Here is a 16,488-nt window from a genome sequence, read left to right as displayed (position 1 = left end):
TTGTGAAGATGTAATTTTTTCCCACAATTCTTTGCAAAAATAGGATTTTTTAAAACAGCTTACCTGTAAAATCCTTTTCTTTCGATGGACATCATGGGACACAGAGCCACAGTAATTACTGATGGGTTATATAGGGTATCACTGGTGATTGGACACTGGCACACCCTATCAGAAAGTTCAAACCCCTATATATAATCCCTCCCCTTGCAGGGATACCTCAGTTTTGTAGCCAAGCAATATAGTGTATTAGAAGAGGGGTGGCTCTGTGTCCCGTGATGTCCATCGAAAGAAAAGGATTTTACAGGTAAGCTGTTTTAAAAAATCCTATTTTCTTTCTCGAACATCACGGGACATAGAGCCACAGTAATTACTGATGGGATGTCCCAGAGCAATGCTATCTGGGGGGGGGGGCACCACAACCAATTAGGGTGCAATCAGACCTGAGGACCCTGTATCGCTGCCTGCAGCACACTACGCCCAAAGGCGATATCCTCATGCCTTCTCACATCCACCTGATAGAATCTGGTGAATGTATGGACTGAAGACCAGGTTGCGGCCTTGCAGATTTGAGCCATAGAGGCCCGGTGATGCACTGCCCAAGAAGCACCAATAGCCCTTGTGGAATGTGCCCTGATCTGAAACAGAGGAATCTTCTGTTTCAAACCGTAAGCCTGAATAATCAACTGTCGAATTTAGAAATGGTAGCTTTTAACGCTGCCTGTCCTCTATTGGGACCCTCTGGCAGCACGAACAAAACATCCGTTTTGCGAATCTGAGCAGTTGCCTCCAGATAGGCCTTGACTGCTCATACTACATCCAAAGAATGTAGTGATCTCTCTTCCAGAGAACAGGGATCTGGAAAAAAGGAAGGCAGAACAATGTCTTGGTTTAAATGAAAATCTGAAACCACCTTCGGTAAAAAACTAGGATGAGGGCGCAGTACCACTCTATCCTTGTGTACAATCAAATAAGGCTCCTTACAGGAAAGGGCTGCTCATTCTGATACTCTTCTAGCAGAAGAAATGGCTACCAGAAAAATTAACTTCCTTGTCAACAAGACCAAAGGAATCTAACTTATTGGTTCAAAAGGCTGTTTCTGTAACACAGACAGAACCAAGTCCCAGGGGTTTAGGGGCGGCTTAACCGGAGGATTAAGACGCGTCACCCCCTGTATAAAGTTTCGGACCAAAGAATGCGAAGCAAGTGGCCGTTGAAGTAATACTGATAAGGCCGAGACCTGACTTGATAGTACTCAAGGCCAGCTTCATCTCTAAACTCAATTGTAGAAAATCAAGAATTCTACCTATCACATATTTTCTGGGATGCCAACCCCTGGATTCACACCAGGATATATAAGCTTTCCAGACTCTATGATAAATCATTCTGGAAGCTGGCTTCCTTGCATTGATCAAGGTAGATATCACAGAACCTGAAAGCCCACGACTCTTCAGAACGTGGGTCTCAATAGCCAAACCGTCAAATTTAGCGTTTGTAAGGCAGGATGGAACACTGGACCTTGAGATACCAGGTCTGGGCGTACCGGTAGGGTCCACGGGGAACCCACCGTCATCCTTATTATTTCCGCATACCACGTCCTTCTGGGCCAAGCGGGGGCCACCAGAAGTACTGACTTCCTTTCCTGCCTGATCCTGCGAAGGAGTCGTGGCAGTAGCAGAATAGGCGGGAATGCATAAATCAGTGAGAACCGGTGCCACGGAATCACCAACGCATCCCTCCCGCATGCAAGAGGATCCTTTGTTCTTGCCACAAATCTGTCTATCTTTTTGTTGAATCGGGATGCAAAAAGATCTACATCTAGAACCCCCCATCTTTGGCATATGGCCCAAAAGACGTCGGGGTGCAGAGACCATTGTCCTGGAAGTAACTTCTGGCGACTTAAATAGTCCGCCTGCCAGTTCTCTATCCCTGGAATAAAAACTGACTAAGATCTGGTTCACCTCTTTTTGAGCATCTCGGCTCCTGGTGCCTCCCTGATGATTGACATTGTTGGACTGGATCCTGACCGGGCAACCCTGTAGCCTGATAGTCCAGGCCTTTAGGGCTAGATATACCGCACGGATCTCTAGAATGTTGATGGGTAAGGTCCTCTCTGTTTTGGACCATACCCCCTGAACCGCAGACTGTTCCAGAACTGCTCCCCAACCTGACAGACTGGCATCTGTTGTTACCACCGTCCAGGTAACCGGCAGAAAGGATTTCCCCTTCTGCAGGTTTTCGGGTATGAGCCACCAATTGAGGCTCTGACGCACTGCCTGAGACAGGTGCATCGGAAAGTCTAATGCCTGAACCTTCTTGTTCCAGGCCGACAGAATACTGTGTTGCAGCAGTCTTGAATGAAACTGAGCATAAGGAACTGCTTCGAATGAAGACACCATCTTTCCTAGCAGCCTTATACAGAGGCGGACAGAAGGACCCTTCTTGGTCCTGACTGTCAGAATCAGCTCCCTTAAAGCAGTGATCTTTGCCTGAGGTAGAAATACTTTCTCCTGGCTTGTATCTATGATCAGACCTAAATACTCCAGTCTTCTTACTGGTTTTAGGAAAGATTTTTCTAGGTTGAGGATCCAACCTAGGTGTTCCAGATACTTGACTGTGGTTCTCAAGTTCCCGTTCAAGGAGGCAACCGACCGGTCTATCAGTAGCAGGTCGTCTAGGTATGCTATGACAGCTATACCCTGAGCCCTTAATCTGGCCAGAGGAGGGGCCAAGACCTTTGTGAACACTATCCCAAAAGGCAGAGCCACAAACTGGAAATGGCGCCCTCCTATCTCGAAGCGCAGAAACTTCTGATGAGCAGGAAAAATGGGCACATGCAGATATGCATCTCTGATGTCTATCGATGCCAGAAATTCTCCTCCCTGCAGGGTGGAGACTACTGTCCGAATTGATTCCATGCGGAAGGACTGAATCCTTAGGAATCGGTTCAGATCCCTTAAATGCAGAATGGGTCTGACATCCCCATTTGGTTTTTGGACCGTAAAGAGGTTGAAATAGAAGCCCAATCCTTGGTCCCCTGCGGGAACCAACATAATGACCTCCTGCGACAAAAGTCACTCTAATGCTACAAGGAGCGACTGCTTCTTCTCTGGGTCTCTGGGGACACTTGATCTGAGGAACAGAGGAGAGGGGAATTCTTGAAACTCCAGCTTGTACCCTAAGGTTACTGTGGAGATTACCCATCTGTCCTGGAAGTCCTCCTGCCAGAGCTCTGAGAACTGTCGCAATCTTCCCCCACTCGAGCGAGCGGGGGCACCCCTTCATGAAGAGGTCTTAGTGTTTTGCCTAGTAGGCTTCTTCCCCCAGGACTTCTTTTGTCCCTGGGGTTGACTCTTGACTCTGGACCCAGACGGAGGAGGCCGTCGAGACTGCCTGGAGGCTGAAGCTCCTGGCGCTGGGGAAAGAGTCAGTTTGAAAGAGGGACGCTTACTCTTCTTCTTAACAGGTAAGAGAGTACTTTTCCCACAAGAGATTCTCTTGATATAATCATCCAAGTCTTCTCCAAACAACCTTGCACCACGAAATGGAAACCCAGCCAGCAGCTTCTTACATGGTGCTTCGGCTGACCAATTTTTCAACCATAGGATTCTACGTATATGCACCAACCCCAGTGAAAGACGAGAGGTTTGCACGATAGAATCTCTGATGGGGTCAACAACATAACATAAGGCCACAGGAAGGTTAGCCAACCCCTGGGCCTGCTGTTCAGGTAAAACTTTGATGACCTGCTTAACATGGTCTCTTAAGTATTGACAGACTCCAATCGCTGCAACTGCAGGTTGTTGAGCCACTGAACCTGCCAAGGAGAAAACATCCTTCAGTAGGGATTCCATCTTTTTATCTACAGGATCCCTGAGCATCTGAGCATTGTCTACAGGACAAGTCAGACTATTATTAATGGAGGAAATAGCTGCATTAATGGCCGGTATTCCCCACATCTTAATAAACTTTTCTTCCATCGGATAAAGTGTTGAAAACTTTTTCAGCGGAAAAAAACGTTTATCTGGGTGATCCCACTCAGAATAAATGAGCTTTTCAAATAAATTATGAACAGGAAAAGCCTGTGCTTTTGAGGAGGTTTCCGCGACCCTAAAGAAGAAGAGGGTTCTTTAGTTGATTCAGATATGGGCAACTTAAAGGATCTGCACTAAGACTTTCTCCTCCTGGGAAGTCGCAGAGGGTCCCTCTCCACCTGATTCCTCCAAAGAGGAATCATCCGTCCCATCCTGATCCTCTGAAAGGGATTCGTCTCCTTTATCCCAGAGCTCCTCTTCCTGAGGGTCTTGGGAAACAGAGGAAGGTCTAGTGCGTTTTCTTCCACTGAGTGAAGATGTAATCACGGCCATTAATCTTTCCTCTAAACCATTAATAGTTGAGGAAAAAACCTCCTGTGTAATGTATACAGGGGCTGAAGTGCCGGAGGCAGGTATAGCCCCTGACCCCAATGGCTCCCTCTGGCTAGCCGTCCCTGGCCCCTTGGGGGGGAGGATGCTGCAGAAAGGGGGTCCCCAGAACCTGAACGAGATCCCCTAGAGTCTGGTTCTTGGGGTGTTTGAACCTCTTCTACCCATAGTGCAAAGCAACAAGGTGGAGGTATCACAAAATGAACACTGACTGCTGAGCGATGTAGTCTGGCTAAAAGCCTTGCTACCAAATGCCCAGTCTGGTGTTACCTAGTAAATGCTGCCTAGGAGAATGCCTGTGTCCCACATTACATGCGACCGTCAGCTTTGTGTCCCTCCGAAGGCTGTGTGCACCTGTACAGAGTGCCTTTAATAGCCTGCAGCTGGCCTGTGTGGGCGTCTGAGCATGCTGTGCTGACGCCCCGCCCCCCCTCTACCGCCCCCCCACCCTCGTATTTCGAAAAAACGAGTGCTTCCCGCGCTGGCTGACCCTCCGAAAACAATATGGAGGAAAGGCTGGGGGAAGGGGAGGAAGGAGAGAGGCCAGTAGTGATGGGCCTGCACCTGTAATGGCGGTAATGGCGGCGGTGCTTGAGCGGTGTACAACCTTACAGACACCTGCGACCTCCCCCCTAGCCTGGGGGGGAACATTCCTGAGGAGAAATCCCCCCATCCCATCCTACCTGGACATCTTTCCTTTCCATCACCTAAGACACTGGCGTAAAAACTGAGGTATCCCTGCAAGGGGAGGGATTATATAGGGGGTTGAACTTTCTGATAGGGTGTGCCAGTGTCCAATCACCAGTGATACCCTATATAAGCCATCAGTAATTACTGTGGCTCTGTGTCCCGTGATGTTCGAGAAAGAAATCAAGATTTTTTTTTTTCACATAATTGTCATATTAGCAGGTCATTTCTCACACACAGCATATGCATACCACAAATTACACCCCAAAACACATTCTACTACTCCTCCTGAGTATGGCGATATCACGTGTTAGCTTTTCCACAGCCTGGCTACATACAGAGGCCCAAGATGCGCACCATCAGGCATTCTAGGAACATAAATTACACATATAATTTCTTGACTACCTCTTGCATTTTTGAAGGCCCTGGAGCACCAGGACAATGGAAATGCCCCAAAAATGACCCCATTTTGGAAAAAAAAGCCACCCCAACGTATAATCTATGAGGCATAATGAGTCTTTTGAACATGTCATTTTTTTCTACAAGATTTTGGAAAATGTGGAAAGAAAAACTGCTAGGGTGTATATAGCAAGTCAGGGAGACCAGTTCTCTATTCAGAGCAAAGTTCTTTTGCTAAAACAACCCCTACCTACTAATTCCTTTGCTGCACTCCTGTGCTGATTTGATCCACTGCTGGAAATACCTGTTTCTATGAATGGAGGAGCATTCCAGGATGTAATGCTCAGGTCTCACAAACCAATTGCCAGATCCGAACACTGCCACTTAACCATGTGTATGCTCCGACAAAGATTTTAGACCCAAAGACTTGACAGAGGAACAAAACAGTGTATAGTGCTCAGCAAGAATCTGTCACGTCGTCTTTAATTTGCACAGTAACAGAGTATCTTAAAAGGAAAGTGAATGATGAGGATTCTATGTAACAAGTGTATGGTATTTTATTTTTTTTATTTAGGACAGTGACAGACATCTTGATTTAATTTATAAAGTAGAACATTCTTTAAAAGGTTATCTTTATAGAATGAAAAAAAATAAAATAAAATAATACATATACATATATATATATATATATATATATATATATATTACAGTATAGCATATATAGGGTAAATCATACGCTTTAGAACTATGCCATAATGTGGCACAGGTAATTGTATTTACCCCAGGCAAAACATTTCCAGTCCATCTTTATAGAAGTGTCAACTATGTATGCAGCTCTTGTACTAGATCTGCCCTTTAAGTGAACGTTACAGCATCCACATTACATCTCGTTCAACATACTAACTATTAAACAGGAAAAGGTGACAGTCCCTCCACCTCCGTTCTTATTATCTACTCTCATCTCAAAGCATGGAAAGGGAAGGCTGCGTATGACGTCACCCGCTTTGTGTTTTTTATGCCTGTAACAAACCGCTGAAATGTGAGTAGTCCGTGTTTGGACACATTTATTAACTTATTAAACATACAGTGAGCACTTAGATCTGTTCCTTTTTTATCATTTATGATCCGATGTCCGTAATTTGGTTCTGAGGAGTCTGGAGATAAGAGTGCGATCTGCTTTAACCCATTTGGTATATTGGGATCTGCTTGCATGACTACCTGTTAGTTCAGGAGTCCATGCTTTGAGGTGAGAGTAGATAATAAGACTGGAGGTGGAGGGACTGTCACCTTTTGTGGATTTAACATCACTGGTGAAGGCTTTCTAGGACTACTTGTTCACCAATTATCTGGATTTTTTCTCATCATGTTTTAAAAATTATATTCTGGAACTTGTTCACCAACGTTTTGGAATTTTTCTGTTTGCGCTGCATTTATACCCTGTTTAATGTTTACTATTTTGGATTTTTGTGAAAATTCTTTCAGTGTTCAGCTTGCATACAAAAGGGGGGTTGTTATTGTTATTTTTGCGCTGATTGCACCCTCTGCTTTTTATAACATACTAACTATATTTGGTTATACAAGTCCTACACTCTAAGCCTTCAGTGTTAAAGTAAAATATCAACAATTTTTTTTGTTTGCTGTGCAGAAGACCCACTGATGTATTTCAGGTGATAGAAGTCATGTTGCGTTATGTTTGGTCTCAGAGGATTAGTCAAAATCTGAGCATGGTCCAGGACTAGAGAATTTGGTGTACTGAAGAATCTTGTCTCTTGGGCTGAGAGAATTCCAACTCAGGCTAAGTTCCTCACCACCATCACACAAGTAATCTTCCTCCATCTTCACCTGGAAAATGCCAATCAGGAACATGATAAGCCTACACATCATATTGTGAATAAACATCTGTTGACTATACTGCATTGACTCACCTGATCTAGAAGAGGTTCTGTTGGAAGTAGAGTTGGGCTTAACACTTTCTCCTCCTTGTGCTTTCTCCTCTTTTTGGCTGGTGGTCCTTCTGTAAGAGATCTACTGCCTGGACTAGCAACTTCCAAACCAAGGGGTGGTCCTGATAAACATTTAGACAGATCCTCATTTTCTGGGGGGTCATTTTCTGAGTTTGCAGGGGTTGGTGTAGCACAAGTGCGAGTTCCTTCATCCTGCAAAAAAGATCATGGAATCTACATTATTTCATATACAGTGGTGAAAAGAAAGCAATGTATACTACAGTTCCTTGAAAAAAAGTATTCATACCACTTCAAATTTCCACATTTTGTCCTATTACAACCAAAAACATAAATGTATTTTATTGGGATTTTATGTGATAGACTAACACAAAGTGGCACATAACTGTGAAGTGGAAGGAAAATTAAAAATGTTTTTCAAAATTATTTACAAATAAATATGTGAAAAGTGTGGTGTGCATTTGGATTCAGCCCCCCTGAGTCAATACTTTGTAGAACCACCTTTTGCTGCAATTACAGCTGCAAGTCTTTTTGGGTATGTTTCTATCAGCTTTGCACATCTAGAGAGTGACATTTTTGTCCATTCTTCTTTGCAAAATAGCTCAAGCTCTGTCAGATTGGATGGAGAGTGTCTGTGAACAGCAATTTTCAAGTCTTGCCACAGATTCTCAATTGGATTTAGGTCTGGACTTCAACTGTGCCATTCTAACACATAAATAAGCTTTGATCTAAACATAGAAAGGGAGAACCCCCACTATGCCAACATTCAATAGATATATAGAAGGATTGAAAGAGAAACTCTCTCTAAAAAAAGGCAGATTTTGTGGGCATATCATGAGGCAATAATTATAAAAAATGTATCTTTATTACAAAAAATATTAAAATGACATATAACAAACAACACCCCCCATTACTTGACAAGGTCAACAGATACCAATAGAACAGACATGGAGATATGGATCCTTTCTCTAAGATGAAAAGTCTGTGATGAGTGCAATTAGCAATATGTATATATACACTTGCTTGTCAAAGCGTTTGGCATTTCAATAGCTTCCTAGGGACACACTGTCTTTGAAGTATTAAAATAGGAAAAGATGATAATCCCTTCACCAGTTTTCAGTGAAGCCCATCTCACTTGTAAATGGATTTATTGTAGCAACTTACATGTACAGTCAAAGAGAACGATCATTATAAAACAAAACAGCCACGGCATTTAGCGTGCTTGTGTCTCATAGCCAGCCTGACATGTTTCATCCGAGTGGATATCATAAGAGGCGTGGCTCTACCACACAAGCATGCCCTTTTAAGTGTGTCACCAGGTGAAGTTAATCACAGAGGAATTAACCCCCCAGGATGACGCGAAAACCCGGAAATACTCTGCTGGAACGCATCACGTCCTGCACATGCGTTCCATACATAGAAAATGCCTCTCAGATGCGAGAGACGGAGGAGGAGCCCCCTAACAGACGCATCAACGGGAAACAGATCCTCTAGCTACTAGACGCCATCATGTCAGCGCTAGGTATATACATGCACAAAAAATACATTTACTATAGCGATGCCGCTTAAATAATATACAAATGGCTTAAGAAACTCACAAAAGTGAGTACACCCCTCACATTTTTGTGAATATTTTATTATATCTTTTCATGTGACAACACTGAAGAAATTACACTTTGCTACAATGTAAAGTAGTGAGTGTACAGCTTGTATAACAGTGTAAATTTGCTGTCCCCTCAAAATAACTCAACACACAGCCATTAATGTCTAAACCACTGGCAACAAAAGTGAGTACACCCCTAAGTGAAAATGTCCAAATTGGGCCCAATTAGTCATTTTCCCTCCCCAGGGTCATGTGAATCGTTAGTGTTACCAGGTCTCAGGTGTGAATGGGGAGCAGGTGTATTAAATTTGGTGTTATCACTCTCGCTCTTTCATACTGGTCACTGGAAGTTTAACATGGCACCTCATGGCAAAGAACTCTCTGAGGATCTGAAAAAAAGAATTGTTGCTCTATATAAAGATGGCCTAGGCTATAAGAAGATTGCCAAGACCCTGAAACTGAGCCGCAGCATGGTGGCCAAGACCATACAGCGGTTTTACAGGACAGGTTCCACTCAGAACAGGCCTCGCAATGGTTGACCAAAGAAGCTGAGTGCACGTGCTCAGCGTCATATCCAGAGGTTGTCTTTGGGAAATAGACATATTAGTGCTGTCAGCATTGCTGCAGAGGTGGGGGGTCAGCCTGTCAGTGCTCAGACCATACGCCGCACACTGCATCAAAGTGGTCTGCATGGCTGTCATCCCAGAAGGAAACCTCTTCTAAAGATGATGCACAAGAAAGCCCACGGTTTTCTGAAGACAAGCAGACTAAGGACAGGGATTACTGGAACCATGTCCTGTGGTCTGATGAGACCAATATACAGTTGCAATAAAAAGTATGTGAACCCTTTCGGAATGATATGGATTTCTGCACAAATTGGTCATAAAATATGATCTGATTTTCATCTAAGTCACAACAATAGACAATCACAGTCTGCTTAAACTAATAACACACAAAGAATTAAATGTTACCATGTTTTTATTGAACACACCATGTAAACATTCACAGTGCAGGTGGAAAAAGTATGTGATACATGAACATGATAACGACCCCAAACATACCTCCAAGACGACCACTGCCTTGGTAAAGAATCTGAGGGTAAACGTGATGGCCTGGCCAAGCATGACTCCAAACCCTATTGAGCATCTGTGGGGCATCCTCAAACGCAAGGTGGAGAAGCGCAAGGTCTCTGACATCCACCAGCTCAATGATGTCATCATGGAGGAGTGGAAGATGACTCCAGTGGCAACTTGTGAACCGCCATGCCCAAGAGGGTTAAGGCAGTACTGGAAAATAATGGTGGCTAATTTTCAATTAGGGGTGTACTCACTTTTGTTGCCAGCGGTTTAGACATTAATGGCTGTACATTGAGTTATATTGAGGGGACAGCAAATTTACACTGTTATACAAGCTGTACACTCACTACTTTACATTGTAGCAAAGTGTCATTTCTTCAGTGTTGTCACATGAAAAGATATAATAAAATATTTACAAAAATGTGAGGGGTGCACTCACTTTTGTGAGATACTGTATATATATATATATATATATATATATATATATATATATATATATATATATATATATATATATATATACACACACACACACACACACACGATAGATATATAGATATATATATATATATATAGATATATAGATATATAGATCTATATATATATATATCTAAGTGTACAGCTTGTATGACAGTGTAAATTTGCTGTCCCCTCAAAATAACTCAACACACAGCCATTAATGTCTAAACCGCTGGCAACAAAAGTGAGTACACCCCTAAGTGAAAATATCCAAATTGGGTCCAAAGTGTCAATATTTTGTGTGGCCACCATTATTTTCCAGCACTGCCTTAACCCTCTTAGGCATGGAGTTCACCAGAGCTTCAAAGGTTACTACCGGAGTCCTCTTCCACTCCTCCATGACGACATCACGGAGTTGGTGGAGGATAGAGACCTTGTGCTCCTCCACCTTCCATTTGAGGATGCCCCACAGATGCTCAATAGGGTTTAGGTCTGGAGACATTCCTCAGATTCTTTAGCAAGAATGTGAGGCATGTTTAGCAAGCAAGGTGTGTTTGGGGTCGTTATGTTGGAATACTGCCCTGCGGCCCAATCTCTGAAGGGAGGGGATCATGCTTTGCTTCAGTATGTCACAGTACATGTTGGCATTCATGGTTCCCTCCATGAACTGTAGCTCCCCAGTTTCGGCAGCACTCATGCAGCCCCAGAACATAACACTCCCACCACCATGCTTGACTGTAGGCAAGACACACTTGTCTTTGTACTCCTCACCTGGTTGCCGCCACACACGCTTGACACCATCTGAACCAAATAAGTATATCTTGGTCTCTTTAGACCATAGGACATGATTCCACTAATCCATGTCGTTAGTCCACTTGCCTTCAACAAACTGTTTGCGGGCTTTCTTGTGCATCATCTTTAGAAGAGGCTTCCTTCTGAGAAGACAGCCATGCAGCTGTGAGTGTACTCACTTTTGTGAGATACTGTATATACAAATGGCTTAAGGACACACACACCTCTTAACTGAGGGATCACATGAGCCATACGGTGCGTTACACCATAATCAAAATGTGAAAACATTTATTAAATGGGCACCACAGTGGTGTAGTGGTTAGCACCCTCGCCCAGCAGCAAAAAGGTTTGCTGGTTCAAATCCCAACCACCACACCACCCACCCAGAGCTTGCATGCTGTCCCCGTGCCTGTGTGGGCCCCCCTGGGTACCCCGGCCTCCCCCCCACACTCCAAAGACATGTCGGCAGGTCAATTGGATCCTGTCCAAACTGACCACAGTATGCATGAATGTGAGTTAGGGACCCCAAGACTGCAAGCTCCCCGAGGGCAGGGACCGATGCAAATGCACAACACACAGCGATGCGCTGCGTAGATTGACTGAGCTACACAAGCACCTGAAATAATAGGAAACTAAGCGCCCTTAATGGACATTTAGTAAACTATCACCCATCGAAATATCATAAAACATAATATATTAGAGTCATTGCTATTGGTACCACTACCTTGTGCTGAGGGTGCACAATCAACTCTATAAGGATAAATAATAGACCTCAACTGTTATTAATGAAGCTATTCACGTCCCAATCTTCATTTAACCCGAATGGTGTGTAGCATTTTAAATAATAAATCCAGCGGGTTTCCATATGCGAGATCTCTCCCTTAGCGACACTCCCACGCCAATGTGGAGTAAACCTATCAATAGCTGTGAATGTAGTACCGCTGGATTTTGTTGTGACACTCTAGGTAATGACGGGAAACCCCTTTTTGATGTTAGACACATATTCTTTTATTCTAACGTTCATAGCCCTAACCGTGCGGCCCACATATTGTAGACCGCATGGACAGGTTAACATGTAAACCACGTTTTGGGACGTGCAAGTAATGAATGTATTCATATCATACTCTTTCAATGTAACGTTAGATTTAAATCTGCAAATTTTTCTATCTTTGTTTCTATTGGTTAGAAACCTTTTGTATTCTGAAAAAAAGAAACTCTATTGCGAGCGTCTACAATGTTAGGTGCTACTCTAAGTTTAAGGGGGGGAACTCCTCTATATACTACTTGTGGACGGTCTGGGAGGACAGGGCCCAACACTATCATTTTTAAAAACTTCCCAATATGTTTAAAAATTTTTTTTAACGTCATAATATTAAGAACAAAATATCAGAAGTAACAAGTATTTCTGATCCCAGCGCTCGAATAGAAAAAAGTAATTTGCATTTTCAGCTGCTATTATATAATCAAAAAGTCAATGTAAAAAAAATACTCACTTAAAAAAAGAAAGCATTAACAGCACTTCATATGAATAACAGATATTCACCAATATGCTGTCTCATAAAGTGCAATAGTCACCTAATAACCCACAAATTATATTAAAACAGTGAAACAGCTACTAAAAAGTGTCTATCAATCCATTAAAATTCAATGATGATATTATTCAAAAGATATAAAAAGTGGTGTAGTTAGTCCTTCTATTGCTAATTCCATGCATGCAACTATAAGCGATTTAAAATGGGCTTCTGATCCAACCAAAGTGCATGGAACATAAGCTGCTGCACCTTCACCGATCCACCTAGTGAACACCCCTTAGTGCTGAGGTTCACAGTGACTGAGTTGCAGACTATTGCTGAGAAGGATCCTACGCTGTTAATGCTTTCTTTTTTTAAGTGAGTATTTTTTTTATATTGACTTTTTGATTATATAATAGGGGCTGAAAGTGCAAATTACTTTTTTTTCTATTCGAGCGCTGGGATCAGAAATACTTGTTACTTCTGATATTTTGTTCTTATTATAGCTTATTTGTACCCATAGCGATCATGGATTTCATTAACCATCTTAATAACCACCAAGTTAACTTGGACTCACTCTTTTCTTCTGAAGAAGAATGGGAAGTGAATGAGGATTACAATGTCATTCTGAATTCTTTGGGTAGTGCTCTAGAGAAGCAGATCCGTACTTGGTGGGATGTGCAGACTTTTGTGCATTACTTAAAAGCAAAAATTATTATGCGCAGTTTAAGGTGGGAGGTCAGTCCGCAAGATGGACTAGATGACATAGAATCTACATCCAAATGGCTGGACTTCTTCAATGGAGTCGGCTGTAAACTGCAGCAATTAGTGTTAAAACGAAAAAAGAAAAAAATGACATTGTTAGAAAAAAAGATTACTGACCTACAGGGAAAATTAGATCCCATAAAAGGCACACAACGGTTAATCAATTTTGATAGCAATATAAAAAAGAGGTTGGAGAAAATTGATAAGGAAACTTAAAAGAAGAAATTAAAAAAGTTTAGGAGACATAAATGATTTTAAAAAGAATTCTGTCTATGTGTGGCAAAATATGGATAATACAGATACTTTCCCACAATAATCACAGGTCAATGAATTACTACCCAAAGTCAATCAGCATGGTAATAATGTACCTAGTGATAGACCAATGGAGATGCCACCCCAGGCTAAACAGCCTAATAGAGATGCAAGACCGACACAAACCTCCCAATACTTAAGAGGGAGGGGGAGAAAACAGTCGGAAAGAGGTTGAAATATTGGTCAAGGGGTTCCTAGATATACATCTGACAATACTGGATATAATCAAATGTATAATGTCAGCACCCAGAATAGGTATGATGTGCTGGGAAACCAGAGCAATAGAGGTAATGAATATAATACACAATCTCCCCGTCCAACTCCTTTTTTAGGGAGGGGTATGAGAGGTCATCCCAGGGGTTGCAGTCAAGGAAACCGTCCTTGGAGAGACCGATCGGGGCAACCACAATATCCACACAATCCGCAGGAATGGTGGCACCCTCCAGAATGGAAGGAACAGTACAGCCCAGCCAGGGTTATAAGGACAAATCACAAAGAGGTTGCCAAGCAGGGCGGAGAGTCCAGCAGAAAAAGGAGAAGGGAACGAGACTAAGTGGAATTTACAATCTTTCCAAGGTCACATTAACATAAAAAGAAATAAACATTCTGAATCCTGGGTTGAAATGCACATCCACCACACCAATGAACAAATTCAATATTTACATTGACATACACAAGTATGTTATAAAGTTCAACATAAAAAAATATTTCTTGTCCAATAATTATGACTTAAGGACTAAAAAAACAGTAGAGACTGTTGGAGTAGATAGCGGCTTAAAAAATAGATCACTCTTCAATCCACCACAACCTGCCAACCATCAGGTAGAGGTGTTTAAACAATTGGTCCTGAAAGATTTGACAAAGTCACAACTAAAAAAAGTTTAAATCCAAAACACATAACGGATGGCATCAAAGCCCTGGAAAACAGGAAAGGTATAGTCATCCGCCCGGCAGATAAGGGAGGGGGAGTGGTGATTATGGATACGATATACACTGTCCCTAAAATTCATAAGGACCCAGAGAAGCTGCCAGCTAGACCTATAGTCAATGGCTAATAATGGCTCGTGTAGGCTAGTACTTAGATCATTTTTTACAGTCTAGTGTAATAGCCACAAAGGCATACCTTAAAGATACCACAAGTTTTCTACAGAAGTTAAAGAGCGTAACCATCCCTAAAGACACTGAAGTGTTTCTGGTGACGGCTGATGTGGCGTCGTTATACACGATAATACAACACGACGACGCGCTCCTGGCTCTTAATTGGGCCTTCAGTAAAAGGGATGATATTCCTTTCATTCAGAAAAAAATCCTAAGGATGATCTTAGACTACTGCTTAACACATAACTATTTTTGGTACGCTAGCAACTTCTACAGTCAGAAGACTGGAGTTGCAATGGACGCAAAGTTTGCGCCGAGTCTGGCAAACTTGTTCGTGAGTGGGAGGACAAGTGGGTGTACCAAAATAGGAGAAAAAAATTGGTTTTCTACCAACGATACTTTGATGACATGTTCATGATATGGCAGGGCTCTGAGACTTCTCTAGTTGAATATTCCAAATGGCTAAACAGTAATACCAAAAGGACAAAGAGAGAAGTTTCCCCAGGGTGGGGTTTTTAGGCAGCAAAATACCAGTATTGAGTTAGTAATGTATAAAAATAGAAATGTTTATTTTACAAAAATCGCATAACATGAAAGTTAAAAAATGAGCTCCAGTAGGAAGTGCTTTTAAACTTATAAAATCAGACATACATTATACAGACATATTTCCATAGTAACATTAGACAAAAATGTCGACAATAGGAAATTAAACCTGACGTGTTTCAACCCGTATACTAAGGGTCAGTCTGTTGAGAAATATATAGTATAAGTACACATATGACAGAGTACTTACGCACAGTAAAAATGATATACAGTGCATACGTGTGTTATAATTACCCAACAATGTATGTCCAGCAGGAAAAAAGAAGCCTCTTACATGGAGATCCCTTTAAAAGCTGCTTACTCTTTCTCCCCAAGGGGTCTCAAAGCACCTCCACCGACACCGCAACCAAAAACGGGGCGGTAGTCCAATGATATGGCTTACGAGAAATCACACTAAGGGATCACCCCCCGTCAGGGCAGACGATCGGTCGGGGAGCAAACCACACCTGCAGCGAAAATCCAAAAATAGACTAAGCGGTACACCCAGTATATATAAAAAAGAAATTATTTGAAAAGATATATTTATTCAAATAGATGGTCAAATAACCAGCTACGAGGCACCAATCTCCCTGGGGGAACTTCTCTCTTTGTCCTTTCTTAATACTAGGTGTGAGCAGCATTTTTTCTCCTCTTCTTGTGTCCTCTCTTTGCTAAACAGTAATACCAATAACATTAAACTGGGATTTAATTGGAGTCAGGAGCAGATACATTATCTTGATGTCATGGTAATGAAAGGGGAGAATCAACTGTACACCAAAGCGTTTTTTAAAAGTACGGATCACAATAGCTACATTCCAGTCC

The 16,488-nt window shown here is 42.4% G+C and overlaps 1 protein-coding gene across 2 annotated transcripts in view; it reads right to left on the bottom strand.

The window, feature by feature from the left end:
- Nucleotides 1-6,033: 6,033 nt before the first annotated feature.
- TFPT (TCF3 fusion partner) overlaps nt 6,034-16,488 on the bottom strand; it is an 87,193-nt gene continuing 76,738 nt past the window's right edge. For both annotated transcript variants that reach the window (XM_073602312.1, XM_073602311.1), the window contains 2 exons: nt 7,433-7,663; nt 6,034-7,349 (listed from right to left, as the gene is read on the bottom strand). In XM_073602312.1, coding sequence (XP_073458413.1) covers nt 7,215-7,349; nt 7,433-7,663 — 366 coding nt within the window. In that variant the 3' untranslated portion in view covers nt 6,034-7,214. The remainder of the gene's footprint in view (nt 7,350-7,432; nt 7,664-16,488) is intronic.

The sequence above is a fragment of the Aquarana catesbeiana genome, linkage group LG10 (assembly GCF_042186555.1).
Source record: "Aquarana catesbeiana isolate 2022-GZ linkage group LG10, ASM4218655v1, whole genome shotgun sequence".
NCBI lineage: Eukaryota > Metazoa > Chordata > Amphibia > Anura > Ranidae > Aquarana > Aquarana catesbeiana.
Note: the sequence above shows the minus strand (reverse complement) of the source record. Positions and strands in the feature narration are given on the sequence as shown.